The sequence below is a fragment of the Pelophylax lessonae genome, assembly GCF_965119305.1.
Source record: "Pelophylax lessonae genome assembly, chromosome: 6".
NCBI lineage: Eukaryota > Metazoa > Chordata > Amphibia > Anura > Ranidae > Pelophylax > Pelophylax lessonae.
In genome coordinates this window covers 77,045,867-77,067,152 of record NC_138773.1, presented here as the reverse complement: position 1 = coordinate 77,067,152, position 21,286 = coordinate 77,045,867, and the positions used below count along the sequence as shown (strand labels likewise).

The 21,286-nt window shown below is 45.4% G+C and overlaps 1 protein-coding gene across 1 annotated transcript in view; it reads right to left on the bottom strand.

Annotated features, from left to right (window-relative positions):
• Positions 1–21,286, bottom strand: part of IFT140 (intraflagellar transport 140) — a 194,950-nt gene that overhangs the window by 129,935 nt on the left and 43,729 nt on the right. The window contains exons 8-13 of the mRNA XM_082260271.1: positions 11,586–11,692; positions 9,020–9,165; positions 7,559–7,762; positions 5,867–5,939; positions 3,803–3,894; positions 1,158–1,285 (exon numbers count right to left, since the gene is read on the bottom strand). Of these exons, the coding sequence (XP_082116397.1) occupies positions 1,158–1,285; positions 3,803–3,894; positions 5,867–5,939; positions 7,559–7,762; positions 9,020–9,165; positions 11,586–11,692 (750 nt within the window). The remainder of the gene's footprint in view (positions 1–1,157; positions 1,286–3,802; positions 3,895–5,866; positions 5,940–7,558; positions 7,763–9,019; positions 9,166–11,585; positions 11,693–21,286) is intronic.

Genomic DNA, 21,286 nt, shown 5'->3' with positions numbered 1-21,286 from the left:
GGATGGCAACACTTTGCCTGGAAGCAGGAGGGACAGTACTTGGGGGCCAATCAAATGTTTTCTAATTACATTTGCTGACAAGAAACAGGTTCACAGCAGGACAGAGCAGAGAGATGACTTCATCAGCCTGTTGCTCCTTCTTTGTCCAATCACAGGTTGGAAGCAGGGATTTATTTATAATTATCTGCCCTACAGTAGTAGAGAAAATTCAGGTCATCCGATCACCAACCTGGCTGTGCTGCAAATCTCACACCTGGATAGACAGAACTACACATTGGGGTGGATTTACTAAAGAAAAATAGACTTTGCACCTTGCAAGTGAATTTGCACTAATTTCTCTTTCTAGAGCTTAGTAAATGTGGTAAAGCTTCACTTTGTAAAGAATACCTAATCAGGTGCAAGAAAAATAAAGAAAACCAAACAGCATTTTTGCTTGCACATGATTGAATGACAAAAATAAACAGAGCTTTACAACGTTCACAAAGCTCTAGGGAAAATGAGTGCAACTGAACTTACAAAGTGCACAATGGGGCTGAATAATTAAAGGCAAATAGACTGTGCACTTTGCAAAGTGCAGTTGCTCCAGAGCTCAGTAAATTAGGTAAAGTTTCACTTTACAAAGAATACCCAATCACATTCAAGGAAAATAAAAAAATTGCATTTTTGCTTGCACATGATTGGATAATGGAAGTCATCAGAGCTTCTGCTCATTTATTAAGCTCTGGAGTACCTGCTGTTGCAGAGTGCAACTGCACTGCAAAGTGCATTGTCTATTTTCCTTTAGAAAATCAACTCCAATGTGTTTGACTTTAGTAAATCAACCCTATTGCTTGGCAAAAAAAGAGCTCTATATAATTCAATGGTGTTTTTATCTGTTTGCCCGAATTCAACTTTCATTCAGAAAGGCAGCAGTCAAGGAGCAGTTTAAAGCATTTTCCTCATTCCTACAGTTCCCCTGATCTAAGGCTTGTGGTGAGGCTGTCTGCTCAATGCATTATGAACATGCAAGTTCATACATCCGCCTGCCAAGAAAAAGAGCATTCAGCAGATGGATCTTGAACACAACCCACACATCGTCACGTCTTTGGCCAGCTTACTGTCACTGTAAGACTTTCCTGAGCATTCTAGGAAAGACCAAGTTCTCCTACAGAGATTACCTTCTGGAGAGGTCAAAGAGCTTAAAATGTGCAGTATTTGTGGCTACCACCAGGAAGCTTCCACATATGTCCAGTAAACATGGACTCCCCTCTGACACAGAGAATGGGAGTAACTGCTTGACAGTGCCCTGGAACACAAAAGGCAGGTTAATCACATATCTAAATACTAAAAATATAATATGTAAAGATACCTAAATATAAATAAAGGGTAGAACTGGAAAAAACAAATTGAAACAAATTGTAACCAGGGATGGAGGCACCTCGCCTACAGGCTGGTGCTTCATTCAAAGTCCCACCGTGCGATTTTCGTGCGTTTTTGGTGGATGCAGTCTAATTTAACCCAGTTTTTTCATATACAGGGATGGAGACCATAGCATGACCTGCTTGTCTCATGTAAAGTCCCAAATATTTTATGAAATTAGGGATGGAGGCACTGAGCTATACAGGCAAATTGCCTCATATAAAGTCCCAATCTGTGTTTTACACTGCATCCGCCAGGGGATTGGAGGTGTATGCTTCTCAGCTGGTCTTTTCAGTTTGTACCATCTTAAGAACATTGCTAATAGAGCATTGAGATACTATACCAGTCGTGGATGGAGGTGGGTTGGGGGAAGTTTGGGCTGCTCCCTCCCACCTGCCTCCTATCCACCCATTAGCAGCCATGTGCTCCCAGAGTGGAGACACTCAAATTTAAAAGTGTTAGGGACTGCAGATAAAACAGGGTGCCGTGTCGTGGCTCTTCAGCTTACACATGCGTTTGCAAATGCGTGTCAACTAAACCCCTGTTCTTTATTTATATTGAGACAGGTCTACTTGGTTGGTGGCAGACTGGAGGGTGAGTACATCAGACTGGGGGCTGGCTGGCTTCCATGCCCCTCTTTTAATCCTTTTCAATTTGTTTTTTCCGATACAGGGATGGAGACGCTGGGCATACCTGCCGGTGTCTCACTTAAAGTCCCACATAGCCCACATTGTAAAGGGTAGAACAGGGTAGGGCTGATAACACTGCTTGGGATTTCCGTGCAGCAGAGAAACTCACTGGATTTCTGGCAGGATCTACAATTAATTCAGCAGTGCGTTTCTGAGCGCAAATCTAATGTCATGCATTTATTATAGCAAAAAATAAATTTGTCAATATTGCTGGGAGGAGGTTGGGGGGTGTTGGAGCACAGAGCTATGTGCTAGCTTCTAGCTCTAATGCCAACTTTTCCCAGCATCTAGTGATGTACCTTCTTATTCCCAATAGGCGCTTCCTCTAAAAGCTTGACTCTCTAATAATTTCAAAGTAAACTAGAGCTAGTAGAGCCAAAGACAAAACAAACTTTTTTTTTTCATATTGGCTGAGTAAGGGAAGGTTATAACTCTTGTAAAGTTTTTTTTTTTTTTTTACATCTGTGTCGCATTGGGGAGATTTCCCTTTATTTCTTGTTTTATAGCCAAAACAGGAAGTAAGAGAAAGTTGAAGGAATCCCTAGTTGTCACCAGAACTTGTGCTCCAACTGGCAGATATCCCCACAATTCTTGTTCTGGGGACAACCCAAGATTTGGGATGTTCTACTTTCACTTGCGTTGATAATGACAAACAGGACAAATAGAGAGGTGAATCTCTCTAATGGAGGTACAGATAGCAATAAAAACCTGACAGGTGCTACAAATACCTTTCCACAATATCAAAACTAAAAAAAAAGTTTTCTGGAAAATCCATTGGATGAGTGCAGGACTGTCACCTGGCTTGTCATGACCGAAGCAATTGGGCAGAATTTGGAGACTTCAAGAAAGATGGAATGGAACCCAAATTGTTATCCATCTTCACGGCAATATTTTTTTTTTAAATACCAAACATGTTATACTTACCTGCTCTATGCAGTTGATACACAGGGCAGTCTAGATCCTTCTCTTCTCGGGTCTCTCGTTGCTGCTCCTAGCCCACTCTCCTATTGAGTGCCCCCACAGCAAGCAGCTTGCTATGGGGGCACCCGAGCCGAGCTGCAGCTCTGTGTGTCCATTCAGACACAGAGCCGCCATTCTGCCCCACTCCCTCTCTCTCCTAATTGGCTAACTGATTTTGATTGACAGCCGCAGGAGCCAATGGCTGTGTCCCAATCAGGAGGACGAGTCCCAGACAGTCGAGGGACTCATGGACATTGCTGGAGAGAGATGGGGCTCAGGGAAGTATTAGGGGGTGCTGAGGAGGCTGCTACATCAGAAGGCTTTTTATCTTAATGCAAAGAATGCAATAAGCTAAAAAAAAACCTTCTGACTTTACAACTCCTTTAAGTCACAGAAAGGGATATTCAGTCAGACAAACATTATCATTACCAGACTGAGACACAGTGCTAATCAGACATAATCCCTCAGCCTTTTGTTCAATACAGGTTTGGTTGAGGAAGTTATGAGGGGTGTGGCTGATTGTTAGCTCTGCTAGCACAGGGCACCACAGTGTAAAAGCTAGAAGCAGCATTTTAATTAAAAGAAAAAGGTATTTTAAGGTATTTCCTAGTAAAAGTCAGTCACAAATAATAACAAGGGTACATATCTATAAAGAAAGTAAAAAAGGTGAGAAACTTCAATAGGCCTAAAAGGTAAACAAATGATATAACTGTATACACGATACAAATGTAAAAAATGAAAGTCTGTAGACTGACCTGTAAAGTGCGAATTTGGACTCTATTTGGTTCCACAGTGTAGAGGTTTTCCTCGTGTATTGCCAGCACAGGAGAGTCGCTAGCAAAGGAGCCTAAATACGAGACATCAATCACATTACAAAGAATATACTCAGAAAACAGCAGTGATCTACCTACTGCAGCTCACAAAGGAGGCACAGCACCCAGCAGGGGACATGCCATCTGACAGGGCCAGAAATGTTGAGCAGCAGTAGTACCTGAAGCAGATATAACACACGGCCCAATGGAAAAAGAAGTATAATACTTTCTCTTTTACAGCCCAGCATGGTTTAACATTTTTTACTATGGCGACAAAGTCAACTCAGTGATAAAACCTGCAGCTTTTTTAGGAGAAAAAAACAGTTACTAAAGTGCCGATTTTAAATTTCTGCATGTGTTCCAGAATATATCGGTTCACAGTTCAGCATTTGACGTTGCACTCTAAGGGTCCTTTCACACAAACGATCCCATCAGATCCGCCTGTCAGTTTTTTAGGTGGACATGATCGGATCCTCCATGCATCCCTATGGGGCAGCAGTTTGTCAGCGGAGACCTCTCCGCTGACACCCGCTGCTATCCGATCCGATCCTGTCTGTGAAATACGGACAGATGGAAACCCTATTATTAATCCGTCCAGCGGATGGGATCGGATGAGAATGGACAGGTGGTCCATTCTCATCCGATTCCTCCACAGAGGACATCAGGGATCTGACAGCTCCGTCTCCACACACAGAGCGGAGACGGAGCTGCCATCCCCTGCTCAGTGGGGATCGGCGGATCGATCCTCCGCTGAGCAGAACGGAGTCCGCCGGCAGATACAGACAGTGTGAAAGGACCCTTAAGCCTCGTACAAACAATCAGATTATCGGGCAAATTTTCTTTAATTTTTTGTTGCATGCTAGTCTCATACGGGAAGTGAAGAGGTTACTTTCATACGAAAATTCTCATACGACAGAATTCAACTTCAGAAGTGATGTCATGTGTTGAATTGTTTTGTATGTATTCTTTAGTTTCCGAGCATGCCTAGTCTTGCTCTTATGATTTTTTTCGGATGAAAACTGTACTAATTAAACGAAAATCGGACGTTGTGTTCACGTACGATAAAAATTTTATAGCCTGCACATCCAGTTTTTGTCAAACGAAAATTCGTAATAGGCTGTCGAAAGCACCATACTAACTATTCGTAAATCGTCAAATCGTTCATCGGATGAAATTTTACTTCCGATTTTCTTATCGTGTGTACGGGTCTTTAATTTCTTACAAGTTTGGGTTTTCTTTGTGTAGGGAGCAGTGATAAGTCTCCTTTAGGCCAACTTACGAATGTACCAAAGCTTTCCTTTTTAAGCAGCGGGTCTTTCAAGGCATAAGCGTGAACAACATATTTAGCACTGAACTCCCATTCTTTTCTAGATTTGTATGAGATTCGGTTTCCAGCTTTTTAGCAAATAAACTATATGAAGTCAAACCATATTAAAGTAAAACTATAGGCTCCAAAAAAATATGTGCTGCAGCGCTTAAAGTGATTGTAAAGGTTTAAGCTTTATTTATGTAAAAATAACAAGCATGTTATACTTACCTGCTCTGTGGTTTTGCACAAAGCAGCCCCGCTCCTCCTCTTCTCAGGTCCCCAGCCAGTGCTCATTGCTCCACCCCCTGCCAAGTGCCCCCATAGCAAGCCCCCTCTCTGTGCATCCCATAATAACCAGATTTGGGACTTGATAGTTGTATGTAATTTTTTGTGTAATTGTTACACAGCTTTGTAGGAGCCGAGTTTACTCATTTATTTCCGGTTTTGCTCTCCAGGAATGTTGCTTCCAGGAATGTCAGATTCGTTACAGACTGATGGAAGAATTGTGTTACAAGATATTTATTTATGCCAAATCCTGCTAGTATAGTTATGTTATAGAACATAGACTGCTTTGCTAAACTATGTTACAATGTAACCAGGAGATGAGTGATTACCAGCAGATGGTAACAGCAAAAGCAGCAAAAGGCTGGAAACATTAATTAATCTGCAGGATTGTCACTGTCTGTTGACCTACACACCTGTGTTCCTCAATGTTGGTCCATTGAGTTCATAGACTGTCACCTGCTTTCCATTCCACACTGCAACACAGTCCTGAAAAAAATACATAGATCAATTAAGACACATTTAATTTGACCAAGGAGAATAAAAATATGAGAGCTGTCGCTGATTATTTGCTATGCAAGTAGCAAGCTAAAAGTTGCACTACCCAGTAGTCACTGGCCTAGAACAAGCAAGTATGCAAGTAAGTCTGAACTCCCATCCGTTTGTTTATTCTAGTTTAGTAATTTATAACAGTGGCTTAGTGGTTAGCACTTCTGCTCCAAAACTGGAGTCCCGTGATCGAATCCCAGCCAAGAGTTTGTATGTTACCCGTGTGTGGGTTCCCTTCAAGTACTCTTGTTTCCTCCCACATTCCAAAGACATACTAGTCAACTAGACATACGGCAACCCTGATACTTTCCAGGCCGGGTCCCGACGCTTGCTGACGTCACTTCCGGGTAGTGGCCTCCGCTGTGGATACCTCCAGGTGGCGGCTCCGTGGCACATCCACACTGCTCCGGTGCGAGCAGCCACACTATCGGGTGGGAGGAAGCCAAGCCACCGTACCAGCTGGTCCGGTCTGCTTTTGACACACAAGATCCTTCTCCCACCTGCCTGGTTCCCTGTTGTGATCATCTACACAGTTCCGGCTCACCCAGTGGCTCGGTCATCCTGTGACCCCCAGCAACTCCACAGATCTGGTTTGGAACACATTCTATTATGTTTTAATCATCACTATATATTTTTTATAAATAAACTTTTTCAAGGTTTTCCATCAAGCCTGCCTGAGTTACATTGTAGACTATGTACCGTGGGATAGCGCTGCTGCCCCTCCCCCCATGCTCTTACTTCCTGTGCCTAAGCACTCCTGTACCTTGATCCTTGTAGCTGTATATCTGCAATGTGAGATCATCTAAAGTACTTCTGGGTCTAACTGCTGGAGAACTGGTGATGACATTGCTTCACTGCTCACGGTCTTCCTTTAAGGAGAGAAAGCTGTACCTGAGCACCTGCAGTGCTTCTGCCTTATTCATTCTCCAAATCTATAAATCTCTCTGCTTCATTGATTTTGTGACTCTCTGTTGCTTCTTGAATATTCCTCAATCAGTCATCAGATCACCAGTCTTTGGAAGGGGCCGGGAGGAGGTGGGTATTTTTCATGAGGTTAGTCCATTTGGTTGGGTTCAATCAACATATGTCTTTTTTGAACCAGACTATTTAACCAAGTAGATGCAAAGCCCTGCTCCTCTTTTGAAAAAAGATATCTCCACACAGATACACAATGCATAACAAGGCATAGTAAGTCAGTAATGGAAAAGATGGAAGAGATGACCTGCATGGAGCCCACAGGAAACACCATTGACTAGTCCTTTGCCTCTGTTTTCCCTTTCTGGCAAAAGCTTCCATTGTATGGGTACTCCTTAAGTGCAACTTAAGTGATTATTGGTCAAGTGGGCAACGCAACAAAAAAGTACTGAACTAGTTTGTACTAAGTAGCTTAGTTAGCTGTGTTTAAATTAAAATCCAGTTTGCAACCATGATAGACAAGCATAACAATAAAGGCAACTAAAAAGATATCATTATTCGTATTACTTTTATAAATACAAAATTCCAAATCACAACAAATGAAACCAATAGATTTGATTACCGGTATTAAATGATTTGCTTACTTTTGTGACGAAGGCCCCTATGATATACATATCAGTCTTTAGGCTGTGTGTGGCCCCCGTACTGAAGAAGGTTATGCTGAGCTGAGAAGGCGCCACTTGGATGGCTGCAACTTGTTGGTGGAAATGAGAAGACATGACATGTTCACTGAGGACCAGGACGGAGCTGAGATTGTTCACAGACAAGAGATTTTTGGATGATCCCCACTGTGCCAAGACAGAGTAAAGACATTAGACATCAGAAAGATGACCAGGCTATAGTAATAGGCTGAGCTATGGCAGTTTGCAGGACAAATTATGTTATTTATTTAAGGTGCAAGTGGAACATTAGGTAAGAAGCTAAAATAAAGTCAAAATACATATGTACATAATATAACTGAATACTAACATTTATAGATAAAAGTTGATCCAAGCAATATCCGATTGCCTCTCAGGGGATCAGGTGGGATTTTTTTCCCCTGCTGGAGCAAATTGGATCATGCTTTGCTGGGGTTTTTTTTGCCTTCCTCTGGATCAACTGTGAGTGTAGGATTGGGTATATGGGAGTGTATAACTATTTAACTATATGACTGCACTATGTACCTACCAATACATGTCCAGCAATGGAGTCATCCAAACCCCCCCACAACACAAGTGAATACGTCATGATTACATGAGGAGGGGTGGCAACAAGACAAGTTGGTGGCAATCACAGACTGCAGCATTTTTTTTTGTGGACTCCAGTGGCAGTCTGAAAAGCTCTGGTGAACTCCATGCCAAAGAGGGTTAAGGCAATGCTGGAAAATAATTGTGGCCACACAAAATATTGGCACATTTTCACTTAGGGATGTACTCATTTTTGTTGCCAGCGGTTTAGACATTAATGGCTGTGTGTTGAGTTATTTTGAGTGGACAGCAAATGTACACTGTTATACAAGCTGTACACTTACTACTTTACATTGTAGCAAAGTGTCATTTCTTCAGCGTTGTCACATGAAGATATAATAAAATATTTACAAAAATGTGAGGGGTGTACTCACTTTTGTGAGGTACTGTATGTATATATATATATATATATATATATACATATACACATCGACATATACATTCATCCATCAGGTTTGGGTGCAGGCACCGGCATTGCAAGTAAGGGACAAGGGCATGAAGCCAGTTTCCTTCTGCACATGTGTGAGTTGTGATTTACTTTCTTAAATGGTTTTGCCGTCTTCTGGGACATGAACAGGTCCCAGAAAGTAGCGGGGGAAAGGAGGAGAAGCCAAAAATTTTAGGGATCATCGTGGTCTACCAGGTACCCGTACCCCCCAAAAAAGTGCCAAATGTGGCAGTGAAGGTGGGAGAGTGCGAACAAGCGGAGCTTCCCCTTTTGGGTTGAGCTCCGCTTGAACAGGGTTTCAACAGGTTATCCAAAAAAAAAAAAATGTTTGGATGGGCAAACACATATTAATCTTCCATTCATAAGCTTACCTGTACTTGAGTAATATTGCCCTCTAGTTCTGTTGGGGTCCTCAGTTTCCAGCTATCTTTTCCATCAGTCTTTAAGGATTTTGGCCCACCAGTTACTTTGCTCCACATGGCAACCTTGCCTTTGCTGGTTCCAGCTGCTAACATAGCTGATGAGTATAATGAGTATATGATGAGTATAAAAACTAAACTCAGAAAATATCAGAACAAGGGAGCTTACAAAAGAATCAGATTAGGTGGTTCATTGAAAAGTATTAAATATCAAAATATTAATATCAAATTAAAACTGCAGGTTTGTCCAAACACTCTCACCCCACTCATCCATTGCAGAAACAACATTTTCCTATGAACTGTTGAAATTTAACAAACAGAGATTGGACAATTCTGTAGGGAAGAAGAATTCAGTGCAGCAAACCACCCATGTCATTGTTAAGTGCAGAGAGGGGTAAGAAATGTCTCAACTGATATTCCTGGGAGTGTTAGATAGAATGCATTACAGAGATATACACTTTTAAAAGCAGTTTTTAGTAGATTGGTTGTCAGTCCCTATTACCTGGAATTTTTCTGTAATGTTAAAGTTGTTTTGTGGCTTCACAGCCAGCTTTCCACTGCGCATGTGCGAGACGCGCTGCACTGTGTAAATGGTCCCACAGCCTCCTGGGACCTGTGATCCCAGAAGGTTGCTGCCTGTTTGTCTGCCCTGTTTTGCTAGTTTGGATTTTCCTGTGTATAACCTTAGATCAGATAATTGACTATTCTCTGAACGCTGCCTGCCTTTTACCTGGACTGTCATTAAACCACTTTGCCTGTCTGCCAACCGCAAGTACCTGTTTGCTTTGCTCAGTTCATGCAAGCTCTGGCGTGGAAGCCAGGCACTATAGCAGTGTGTAGAAGTCCTGGGGGCAACAAAGTACTGGTAGGCCTGCTTGTCTTATGGGTAAGAGGGCTGCTATAGGTGAAGAAGCCAGCTATAGTGTCTGACCACCTGCGTTAGGCATAAGCGTGACAGAAAAGAGTGTAAATTTCTCTAACAGCTTGCTAGATTGCAGTAAAAACCCAACAACAGTTCTAATCCTCACTATATCCAAAACTAGAAAAAAGATTTTGGTTTGACGTATACTTTACATTTTATTAATTAATTGAACATGTCAATTTGCCAAGTTTGGCAAAGTAACAGGGTCTCTTGATCTCTCTTGCTCTTTTGCTACTAATATTTACCCCTTCTCTTTGTTAACTCATTTGGCTGCAGGAGTTGTGAGTAAAAAAAACCTTTTCAGTCCATGTCAGCTTACAGAAACACCTCAACTGTCAGAAGCGTGCAGTGCTCCTGCTCCATCACAGCTGCTGATCTCATTCCAGTATCCTGGTTTTGACTGTGATGCATTCTCCCTGTCTGCTTGGTTATTGATGTGGTCAGTCTATGGGTGGAGACCAAACCCGATTTAAGCCAGCCAAGCCTGCAGTTTCATGCTTGAGATAGTGCTGTAACATGAGCTACAAAGCTCCCTGTTTGTCTGCCCTGCCTGCTAGTTTGGATTCCCCTGTTTCTGACTTCGGTTTATGACTGCGGATTGGAACTTGGAACTCTGCCTACCTTTTTGACTATGCATTTGACTCAGACTATTCCTAACCTTACCTGCCATGTACCTGGACTGTGTCTGAACCCTTGCCTGTCTGCAAACCGCAAGTACATGTTTGCTGTGTTTGCCACAGCGTGGTAGCCAGGCACTATAGCATTGTGTACAAGTCCTGAGGGCAACCGAGTACCGGTAGGCCTGCTTGCCTTATGGGAAAGGGGGCTGCTATAGGTGAAGAACCAGCTTTATTGCCTGACCACCTGCGTTAGAAGTAAGCGTGACAAGAACCAAGAACCTTCCCCACCCATTTGTGGCAATGCTCAGGTCTGGTGATTGGCTATCCAAGCACGTAGCACTGCAGAGTGAGGGAAAGCAAACAGAGAGTTAGGGGAGCTTTAGGAATCTATCTTGTTCCATGGACCAAAACTCTACAACAATAACTATTTTCACCAGGCTTTTAGTGTTAAAAACTATTGTACCTGTTATTGTTAACTAGACATTTGGAAGAGAAGTTTTAGATGCGTACATCTAATATACCAGTATAAACTGAATGTGTAGTCTAATAGGCTACTAATAATATGTAATACTTACTTTTACCAAGTTTTTCATCCCACTAGACGACTGATACCCCTGAAGCTGCTCTTCTCAGATTGTGCGATTGCCCCCATCATCATGTACAATGCAGGACCAGCGGTGCTACATTTTACAAGATAATGCTGAGGGCCTGCCCACATTCAAGGACAGAAGTGAAAAAGACAGGAGATCCTCCTGCCACAGGATCGAGATGTAAGGTAAATATTCGTCTCTTTTACATCCCTCTAGATAAAATGAGCAGTGTAGTATGTGTACGGGGGGCTGTCACTATTATTTTTTGTGGCCAGCCTGGAGCTGGGCTTTAAATGTAACAGAACCTCATAAATACCCCAGGGATACAGGGATCCCAATATACAGAGATAATTAATATGACTTTAGCTAGCAGAGAGACAGGTTACCTTTAGCATCACAATAAGATATACAGTTAATGGTCTCCTCTGCTTCAAATCCCAGCTGTTCATCCAGAAATAAGACATAGTTGTCATCTCGCTCCAGGTCCCAGAATCTGAAAATACATTTCATTGTTTAGGATAGATCACCATGCTGGTTGCACTGATATAAATAACATTTAATTAAACTAGTATTAATGAATTCAAATTTCTTGCATTGTTTTTTTTTTTTAAGTTCAAGTACAAATCTTCTCATTGGTTCATGGGGAGCTCACCCAACACGCTACTCAAATCTGAAGCAAGAACATTTGGCTTCTTTCACACGGTCCGCCTCCGCAGGCGGATCCGTGTTGCTCAGCGGGGATCGATCCGCGATCCCCGCTGAGCCGGGCGGATGACAGCTCCGTCTCCGCTTGCAGAGCGGAGAGGGAGGTGTCTCAGCACCCGCTGCCCTCTATGGGGGATCTATGGGGGATCCGCTCTCATCAGATCCGCTCCGCTCCGATTACTGAACGGATGGAAAAAACGGAATTTTTGTAAAATCTTACCTGTAAAATTCCTTTCTCTGAGTCCTCCGACAGTCGCCGCCCACTTCATATTCATCACCAATGGGGTTATGTCCTTTATTCCGTAGGAGTAGCTAGGCAATAGAATATGTTAGTACAAAGACTTTTAACATATCCCACCCCCAGGGGGTGGTCCCCTCAGTACATAACCCTCCACTTCCTGTATCCAACTCAGTTTCAGTGGAATAGCAGTAGAGAGTACATCAAAACCCCAAAAGAGGGGCGGGGGCGGCGACTGTCGGAGGACTCAGAGAAAGGAATTTTACAGGTAAGATTTTACAAAAATTCCGTTTTCTCTTACGTCCTCCGACAGTCGCCGCCCACTTCATATTCATCACCAATGGGGATGTCCCAAAGCAGTGTAAACATGAGGGGTGGGAAGAACGCAGCCGCGCCCAAGGCAACGCCGTCTCCCCATCAGAGAAAGGAACCTTACCAAAGGAAGGAAACCAGTTGGGCATAAGAACAAAACACTCGCTCAACAGGAGCAAGAAAACCCAGGGAAAAAACAAATATCCCAAAAAGCCAAAGAACCCGCAACAAGGGCTCTAGGGAACTGCCGCACTAAGAACCTTGCGGCCAAAGGAAGCATCAGCCGATGCCTGAACATCTACTCTGTAGAATATCGTGAAAGTGTGTACGGTCGACCAAGTCGCTGCCTTACACACCTGGGCCACAGAGGCCCCATGACGACAGGCCCAAGACGTACTCAGAGATCTGGTAGAGTGCGCCTTCACAGGTACAGGGGGAACTTTCCCCTTCAAAGCATAGGCCTGATCAATGGTCTGTCTGATCCATTTGGCGATTGTAGAAGCCGACGCCGCCATGCCCTTCCGAGGACCTTCCGGAAGGACAAACAAGGCATCCGACTTGCGAAAAGACTCAGTCGATTTGAGATAGACTCTAATCGCCCGGACAACATCCAAGGAGTGAAGCAACACCTCCGTCGGATGCTTCGGCTTCGCACAAAGCGAAGGTCGGACAATGTCCTCATTGAGATGAAAGTCCGAAACCCTTTTTGGAAGAAAAGAAGGGTTAGGTCGCAAGACCACCCTGTCCAAATGCACAACCAGATACGGAGACTTGCAGGACAAGGCTGCCAGCCCCGACACTCGACGAGTCGAGGAGATAGCCACCAAAAAAGGCGACCTTCTTGGATAACAAAGACAGCGAGATCTCCCTGATCCTTTCAAAAGGAGCACGCTGCAATACTGATAGAACTAGATTCAAGTCCCAAGGGGGAAGAGGGTCCCTCCTAGGAGGGATCAGATGACATACCCCCTGCACAAAAGTGCTAACCAAAGAATCAGATGCCACAGGCCGTTGAAAAAGAACGGCCAAAGCAGACACCTGACCCTTGATCGTGGCCAGCGCCAGACGCTGGTCAACACCCGTCTGAAGGAAGGGCAACACCCTAGACACCGAATAAATGTCAGGAGAGAAGCCCCTGGATTCGCACCAGGCAAAATACGCCTTCCAAGTACGGTAATAAACCTTCCCCGAGGAAGACTTCCTCGCATTTATTAAGGTGTGAATGACCTCAGGGGAAAGACCCCTGTTCTTCAGGACCTCGGTTTCAACAGCCAGGCCGTCAAGGCCAGCGACTGTAAAGCAGGATGGAAGATCGGTCCTTGCGACAGAAGATCTTCTCGAAGAGGCAGACGTCACGGGGCGTCGATTGCCAGATTTACGAGGTCTGCGTACCAGGACCGGCGAGGCCAGTCCGGTGCCACAAGAAGCACCGTGGTCGGTTCCGCGAAGGAACCTGGACAGCAATTGAATCGGTGGGAACGCATACATCAGCTGGTACTGATGCCACGGGGCAACCAACGCGACCGACGCGTCTGCCCGAGGATCGCGCGTCCTTGCCACGAACCGTGGTACTTTGTTGTTCAGACGAGACGCGAACAGGTCTACCTCCGGAAGACCCCACCTCGCGCACAACATCTGGAAGACAGCCGGGTGAAGGGACCATTCCCCCTGGTCCAGGGTCTGGCGGCTCAGATAATCCGCCTGCCAAATTTCCACCCCCAGAATGTGACCTGCCGACATTGCCGGGACATGCGTCTCGGCCCAAGACAGAATCGCGGCCACTTCTCGAGCCGCCCGGGCACTCCTGGTGCCCCCTTGGTGATTGATGTAAGCCACCGCCGTGGCATTGTCCATCTGCACCCGAACCGGGTAGCCGTGAAGATTGTCCGTCCAACGACGAAGACAGAGGAGTATCGCTCGCAGTTCCAGAACGTTGATCGGAAGGGAGGATTCCTCCGTCGACCAAACACCCTGGGTGGACAGAACGACCAGAACACCACCCCAGCCCGACAGGCTGGCGTCCGTAGTGATCACCGTCCACGAAAGGGGACGAAAAGACATGCCCCCCGATACTGAGGGGGATTGAAGCCACCACAGAAGATCCCTTCTGGTCTGAGAACTCAATGACATCTGGAGATCCAGAGACCGCGGACGCCCGTCCCACTTGGACAATATCTCCGCTTGGAGATCCCGTGTGTGAAACTGGGCGAAGGGAATCGCCTCGAAAGCCGAGACCATCAATCCCAGACACCGCATGCACGTCCGAATGGACGAAGATGGAACGTCCCTGAGGGACCTGACTGCCTCCTGAAGAGCTGCGAGTTTTTCTTCCGGCAGGAAGACCTTCGCCTGGACAGAGTCCAGAATCATACCCAGGTAGGAAATCCGAACCGATGGGCACAATGACGACTTTGGAAAATTGATCGTCCAACCAAACTCCTGCAGAGTCTGCAACGTGGCGGACAGATCCTTCTCCAGACTCTGGCTGGTCGCAGACCGAACCAGAATATCGTCCAGATACCCCAGAACCGAAATGCCCTGGGCCCTCAACAAAGCCAGAACCGGTGCCAGCACTTTGGTGAACACCCTCGGAGCCGAGGCGAGACCAAAAGGCAACGCCACAAATTGGTAATGATCTTCCGCTATGGCGAATCGAAGGTACCTCTGGTGACCCTCGAAAATCGGGATGTGAAGATACGCATCCTGCAAGTCGATGGAAGCCATGAACTCCCCCGGAACCAGGGCAGCCACCACCGACCGCAGGGATTCCATGCGGAACTTGCGCACCCGCACAAAGCGGCTCAGCGCCTTCAAGTCCAGAATCGGACGCACCTTGCCCTCCTTCCTGGGCACGGTGAGCAGATTGGAATAGAACCCCCGAAATCTGTCCCGATGAGGCACCGGGACCACCACTCCCTGAGCCCTCAGGTCCTGCACCGCTAGATGCAGGTCCCGCAAACGCTCCGGGGATAACAGAAGACTTGAGGGAAAAAATCTGCTCTCCGGCCGAGAGAGAAACTCGATCTAGTAGCCAGATCGAACGATTTCCTGTGAATTGGGTGAGGGCGCCCCTTCAGGCCGCACTGTTGTGGGCCGCAGAACCGGATTGGCCGGACTTTGCTTACCAGCCCACGGCTTCTAGCGGGAGCCTTGACCCTTGGACGGCTTGCCCCAAAGTGTGACCGAAAGGCACGAAAGGACCCCTGAGGGGGCCGAAAGAAAGCATTCTTTTTTCCCGGAGCCGTCTTAGTCTTGTGGGATTGAGGTAAGAGCGTGCTCTTACCCCCCGTGACCCTTTAATTAGGGCATCCAGGGATTCGCGAAAGAGGCGAGACCCATCAAAAGGCAGATTGGCCAAGGTCTTACGTGAAGATTGATCCACAGACCAACACTTCAACCAAACCAGGCGGCGAGATAACACCGCCACACTGTGTACACGTGCAGCCAACGGAACCATATCCAGGTCCGCATCACACAAATACATGACACCCTGGTGGATTTGATCCACCATATCCAAAGTCGCCTGGGGGGCAGAATCAGCCACCAGGACACGCCTAAGCACCTGCCTCCAGTTCGCGACCGCCTGGGCCGCCATAAGTGAAGCAATAAAGCTTTCAACATAGAACCCATAATAGAATAGGTACGACAGGCAAGGGACTCCATCCTCTTGTCCGTGGCATCCCGGAACACCGGGGTGTCTTCAGCAGGAATCGCAGTGGACTTGTTCAAAACTGCTAACGCATGGTCCACCGGAGGTGGGACACACCAACGCCCATCAGTAGCGGGCGTAAAAGGATAGCGCAGCTTAAACCTACTTGGTACAGCAAAAGGTTTGCGTATATTACGCCATCGTTCTTTCACAGCGCGCTGAAAATCATCAGCGCATGGAAACATCTGCAATGATTTGCGCCTTTTCTGCGTCCCATAAGCCGCCAAGGCAGCTGGAGGACATGTTTCCTCCTCCAAACGCAGAGTTTGCTTGATAGAAGCAACCAATTCATCCATGAGTGCAAGCTCTTCAGACGAGCCAGGGGGAGAATTATCAACCCCCTCTACCTCAGCCTCCATTTCTGACCCTATAAGGTCCAGGGAGGAACGAGACCCCGATAAGGAGATCTCTGCCACAGCAGCCCCAGTACCATCACCCTCTGAATCAGAGGAAATTGAAACTCTGGGCCTTTTAGAGGATTGAGCAGCCACCAGCATTTGCACCTGAGTCGCAAGGCTAGCCACAATCGCAGCCAAATCCCCCCCGGGGGGGGAAACCGCAGTCCCCTGGCTTCCCACTAAATTGGCAGGAAACTAGCATTCCTGAGAATCCATGCCCTTGTAGTAGCAAAAATAAATGGGTGACCGCCCCTTTAAGAGAGCGCTGCGATCGTAGCCCACTCACACTAAGCATCCCACACAAGGGACCCCCACAGGGACAAGTATACCAAGGCAGGATACAGGGAATAGAGAGAAATGAACCTGGAGAGATCGGTGCTGCTGCTGCTGCCTGCGGTGCTCCTGAAGGAAAGGAAGTGCTGGCATACAGGGCGCTCTATGAAAGCCTATGGAGGCTACAAGAAAATGGCCGCTATGCATGTAAAACATGCGGCCGGAGCGATCGCAGCCAAAATGGCGCCGTTTTGGCGCCGAAACCGCCGCTCCCACACCCCATGAGGGAGAAGTAAAACACACCATCTGCCCAAAAAAGGAACATGGTAAACCGCCGCAGCGGCGCTGTAATGTGCCCCAAGCATGAGAAACTCAAGCCCCACAGCACACAGCCGTTCACACAGACAGAAAACTGACACAGAGTGCAGCCAGCCCCCCCTCCTGCAGCCCACAGCATGCAATGTGAGAGATAGGGAAAACGTAATAGTGTGAACACAGGGCAAGGTACACAGTCCCAGACTGACACCCCCCAGACAGACAGGTCCCCACATGAATACACTTACCTCTTACATGGCGTGGGGGACCCGCACAGGCGAACAAACCGCTGCACATGAGGCAGGGAGAGTCGCATCCAGGACGCAGCAGAAGGTGGGTTGAGAAACCGCACAGCGTCCGGTGAGGTAGCCACCTCACCTAGCATCCCTGCACGGAACAGGGATGGGTCGTTCAGATAACTCAGGAGCGATACCTGACTGAACGCTCGATGGCGGGCTGAGAAACCACCGACCCACAGCCTGCTACCAGGGGGGTCAGCCCGAGACGCAGCCCGCATGATCCTCTTCATCAGAAGAACTAGCTAACGCTGGTAAAATAACAGCTAACAAGAAAGAGAGAAAAAAACTCAAATAAAATCCAAAGAAAGGAAAGAGAGCTGAGACAAGGTGCCCCAGCACAGAAACTTCCAGCTACTCCTGACAGCTAGACAAATGAAACTGAGTTGGATACAGGAAGTGGAGGGTTATGTACTGAGGGGACCACCCCCTGGGGGTGGGATATGTTAAAAGTCTTTGTACTAACATATTCTATTGCCTAGCTACTCCTACGGAATAAAGGACATAACCCCATTGGTGATGAATATGAAGTGGGCGGCGACTGTCGGAGGACGTAAGAGAAATAGGGTTTCCATCCGTCCAGATTTCAGCACAGGATCGGATGCGGATGGCAGCGGGTGTCAGCGGAGGTGACCTCCGCTGACACCCGCTGCCCCATAGAGCTGCATGGAGGATCCGATCAGATCCGCCTAAAAAAACTGACAGGCGGATCTGATCGGACCGCCCGTGTGAAAGAGCCCTAATGTTATTGTCTTTCAGAAGTTTTTTTCTTTTATTCTACCGGGAAAGAATAAGAAAATAAAAAAGAAGGACAAATTGACAGTTAAATGTCATGTAACAAAAAAGGGCGATAGGTTAATTTTTTATTCATTCATCATTGCTATAAAGTTACTGACTCGTGACATTAAAAGCATACAGTATGTCAAGAAAAAAAAAAAAGGCAGTACATCTCTGGAATACATACACATTTCTTCAATTTTCTCACTTAAAAGACTAAAAATACATAAAAATACAATTTGATCTGCCAGAAATGCACTCAGATCTAACTACCTTTTTGTGAAATGACACAACACACCTGTTTGTTGACTGATCTGGTGTCAGCCCTGTCCAGTTGTCTGTTGGTAAAACTATTAAACCCGCCCATTGTCATAAACTCCACAGCATAGGGTCTAATTGTCCTGTAGTGCAAGATAAAAACTAGGCAGTAACAGTACAAGATAGCTCTAGATTTCTGAAATGATTGATGGGTATTTTTCAGATATAATAAAATGCTTTAACATATGTATTTAACAGACCACAAGAGGGCAAATAAGAGATGATCATTATTAGGGTTCACATTAGACTTTAGAGCAAGTCTGTGAAAATTCAATTCAAATGAAGCATATGATACTGTAAAAAGCTGTAGGAAAGTCACAAGCTTTCCTGTTAAGTTAGCGTCTCCCCTACTACTTTCTGAACTTCTCTGCCGGTCCTATAAAAAGATGGGCAGCCTCACAGACCAATAGGAATGCTAGAACCTAGAAGGGGTGGCACCAAGCTTTACTTTTACAGGAAAGAAGAACAAAATTGAGTTTGTCTTTAACTTCAACTTTAACAACTGCCTATAGCTCAGAATCTACAGATCATATGCCATATGGTTTTCATTAAATGCAACCGCTATTTATGCATTTTCCACTACATTTTCAGAGAGAGCCTCCAAGGTTTGGGTTATATTTATTCAACCTCAAATAAACCCACCCTAATTCATAACTCCAGCCAAACCTTTTTAATTTAATTTTGGATATTGTAGGAGAGGATTAGAACCTGACAGATTTTTATGGGTACCTATAGCCCTCTGAGTGATGTTTCCCTGAACTTCCTGCCCCCAGAGACACAGGTAGCGATCCCCCTTAAAAGTCAGTGGTTGAGGTGATAATGGACACCCCTGTCGTGTGCCATTTGAAATACCAAAGCTCTCAGATAGAACCCCGTTTACTTTAATTCGGGCCGAAGGGGCTGAATATAACTGTAGTATCCATTCTCTCATCCTTTCTCCCACTCCTACATACCCCAATACCGCGGACATAAAGTTCCAGTTGACCCGATCAAATGCTTTTTCCGCGTCCGTCCCAACAAATATACATGCTTGTTTAGAGTTATACGCTACATGCAGAAGATTTAAAGCCTTTACAGTGTTATCCCGTGCCTCTCGGGTGGGTACAAAGCCCACCTGGTCTAGATGTATCAAAGTAGGTAAGTGAGGTTGGAGTCTATTAGCGAGGATTTTTGAAAATAATTTCAGATCTACATTTAATAATGAAATAGGCCTGTAGCTAGGGCATTTTGTAGGGTCCTTCCCTTCCTTTGGCAGAACTGTTATGTGTGCTCTTAACGTATCTCTATGAAACGGGGTATCTGTGTGTGATTTATTAAACATATCTATCGTTTGTTGGCCGAGAATTTGAAAAAAGGTCTTATAGTACTGTATTGGCAGCCCGTCCGGCCCTGGTGCCTTTCCTGTTTTTGTGTTTTTAATTGCTGTTTGTAATTCCATCAGGGAGATAGTGGTAGATAATTCTTCCCTCACCTCCTCTCTTAATCTTAACATACCTGATTTAGAAATGTAATTAATCACTACTTCCGGATCAATGGACTGCGGAGACAAATTATAGAGTGACAGATAATATTTTCGGAAGTCCCGTGCTATATCTTCAGGTCGTTCAGCTTTCTGCCCTGCTTGTGATATAATCTTAGGAATATAGGTTCTCGTTTGTGTGTCACGTAAGGTTCTAGCTAACACTTTCCCACACTTGTCCCCTGTTTCATACATCACCCTACGGGTTCTCTGTAGTGCTGCTTTGGCTTTATATTGTAGTATATCCACTATCTGTTTGCGTATTGTAGTAAGCTCTCTCGTCAATTCTGCTGTAGGTGCATGTTTGTGTCGTGATTCTAAATCATGTAAAGTCTGTAGGAGTTCGTTCATCTGCTGTATACGTTGTCTCTTCAATCTAGCTCCATGTTTAATAAATACCCCCCTAATTACTGCCTTGTGAGCTTCCCATATCACCCCCGGACTTAATTCTTCATCTGAGTTAGTTTGAAAATAATGTGTGAGTTCCTTCTCCACTTCGCTAATCACCGTCTTATCTTGTAGGAGGCTCAAGTTCAATGACCATGTCTGTGATCTGATTAGGGGTGTATCTGATAATGTGTATATTAGTGTCAATGGTGCGTGGTCGGACCACGTAATAGAACCGATTGTTACAGACTGTACAGATTGTAGTTGTGCATGCGGGACTAAAAAATAATCAATCCGCGAGTATGATGCGTGTGGAGGGGAGTAGAAGGTATAATCCTTTTCTCCAGGATGTAGTAGACGCCATACGTCAATCAGCTGTTTTTTGTGTAATTGTGTCGCCACTCGCTTTCGGATTCTGGTGGGTAAAGAAGTAGTTCCTGCTGATGTGTCTTCAGATGGAATTAGGGCCATATTAAGATCCCCTCCAAGAATAAGCTGACCCTCCTGAAATTCCTGAAGCTGGTTCAAACATTTTACTAGGAATACATCCTGCTGAATATTTGGTGTGTATACTGAGGCTAACGTTACTCTGATACTCCCAATATTTCCTTTCAAAAAAAGGAATCTACCTTCTGGGTCGGCACAGACCTGTGAGCACGTCCATGGCACCTTTCCTGAGATCATTATTGTCACTCCTTTGGTTTTACCATTCACACAGGTAGAATGGTACACCAAGGGGAAAAATTTATTTTTTAGTAATGGTGTTCTTACTTCCTTAAAATGTGTTTCCTGTATATAGGCTATATCTATATGTGCATTCTTTAATTCAGAGATTAACAT